At 63.4% G+C, this 748-nt stretch overlaps 1 protein-coding gene across 1 annotated transcript in view; it reads right to left on the reverse strand.

Moving 5' to 3' along the window:
- DDX49 (DEAD-box helicase 49) overlaps positions 1 to 412 on the reverse strand; it is a 10,142-nt gene extending 9,730 nt beyond the window's left edge. Inside the window, exons 1-2 of the mRNA XM_031065307.1 lie at positions 358 to 412; positions 34 to 253 (exon numbers count right to left, since the gene is read on the reverse strand). Of these exons, the coding sequence (XP_030921167.1) occupies positions 34 to 253; positions 358 to 412 (275 nt within the window). The remainder of the gene's footprint in view (positions 1 to 33; positions 254 to 357) is intronic.
- Between the last annotated feature and the right edge of the window lie 336 nt (positions 413 to 748).

Here is a 748-nt window from a genome sequence, read left to right on the forward strand (position 1 = left end):
AGGGAACCCCGCAGGATTCCCCAGGGAACCCACCCAGGGACCGCCAGTGATTGCCAGGAATCCCGCCCAAGGGACGGGGGGAACCCCGGGGAATCCCCCCCAGGACCCCCGGGGCTGGACCTGGGGCTCACCAGGAACTGGACCTTGCTGAGGCTGAAGGTGCTGGAGCTGCGCAGGTGGTCAGCGAGGCGCCCGGGGGTGGCCACGACCACGTGCGGCCTGCGGGCCAGGGCCAGCGCCTGCGACACCATGTCTGGGACAGACAGACGGACAGACAGATGGGGGTCAGGGACTGGGACACCGTGTCTGGGACAGACACACACACAGACAGACACACAGACAGACACACACACACACACACAGCCACGACCACGTGCGGCCTGCGGGCCAGGGCCAGCGCCTGCGACACCATGTCTGGGACAGACAGACGGACAGACAGGGGTCAGGGCCTGCGGGCCAGGGCCAGCGCCTGCGACACCATGTCTGGGACAGACAGACGGACAGACAGGGGTCAGGGCCTGGGACACCGTGTCTGGGACAGACACACACACAGACAGACACACAGACAGACACACACACACACGGACAGACAGACACACAGACAGACACACACACACACACACAGACAGACACACAGACAGACACACACACACGGACAGACAGACACACAGACAGACACACACACACACACACAGACAGACACACAGACAGACAGACACACACACACACAGACAGACAGACCGACACA

This window comes from Geospiza fortis, unplaced genomic scaffold, assembly GCF_000277835.1.
Source record: "Geospiza fortis unplaced genomic scaffold, GeoFor_1.0 scaffold1039, whole genome shotgun sequence".
Lineage (NCBI taxonomy): Eukaryota > Metazoa > Chordata > Aves > Passeriformes > Thraupidae > Geospiza > Geospiza fortis.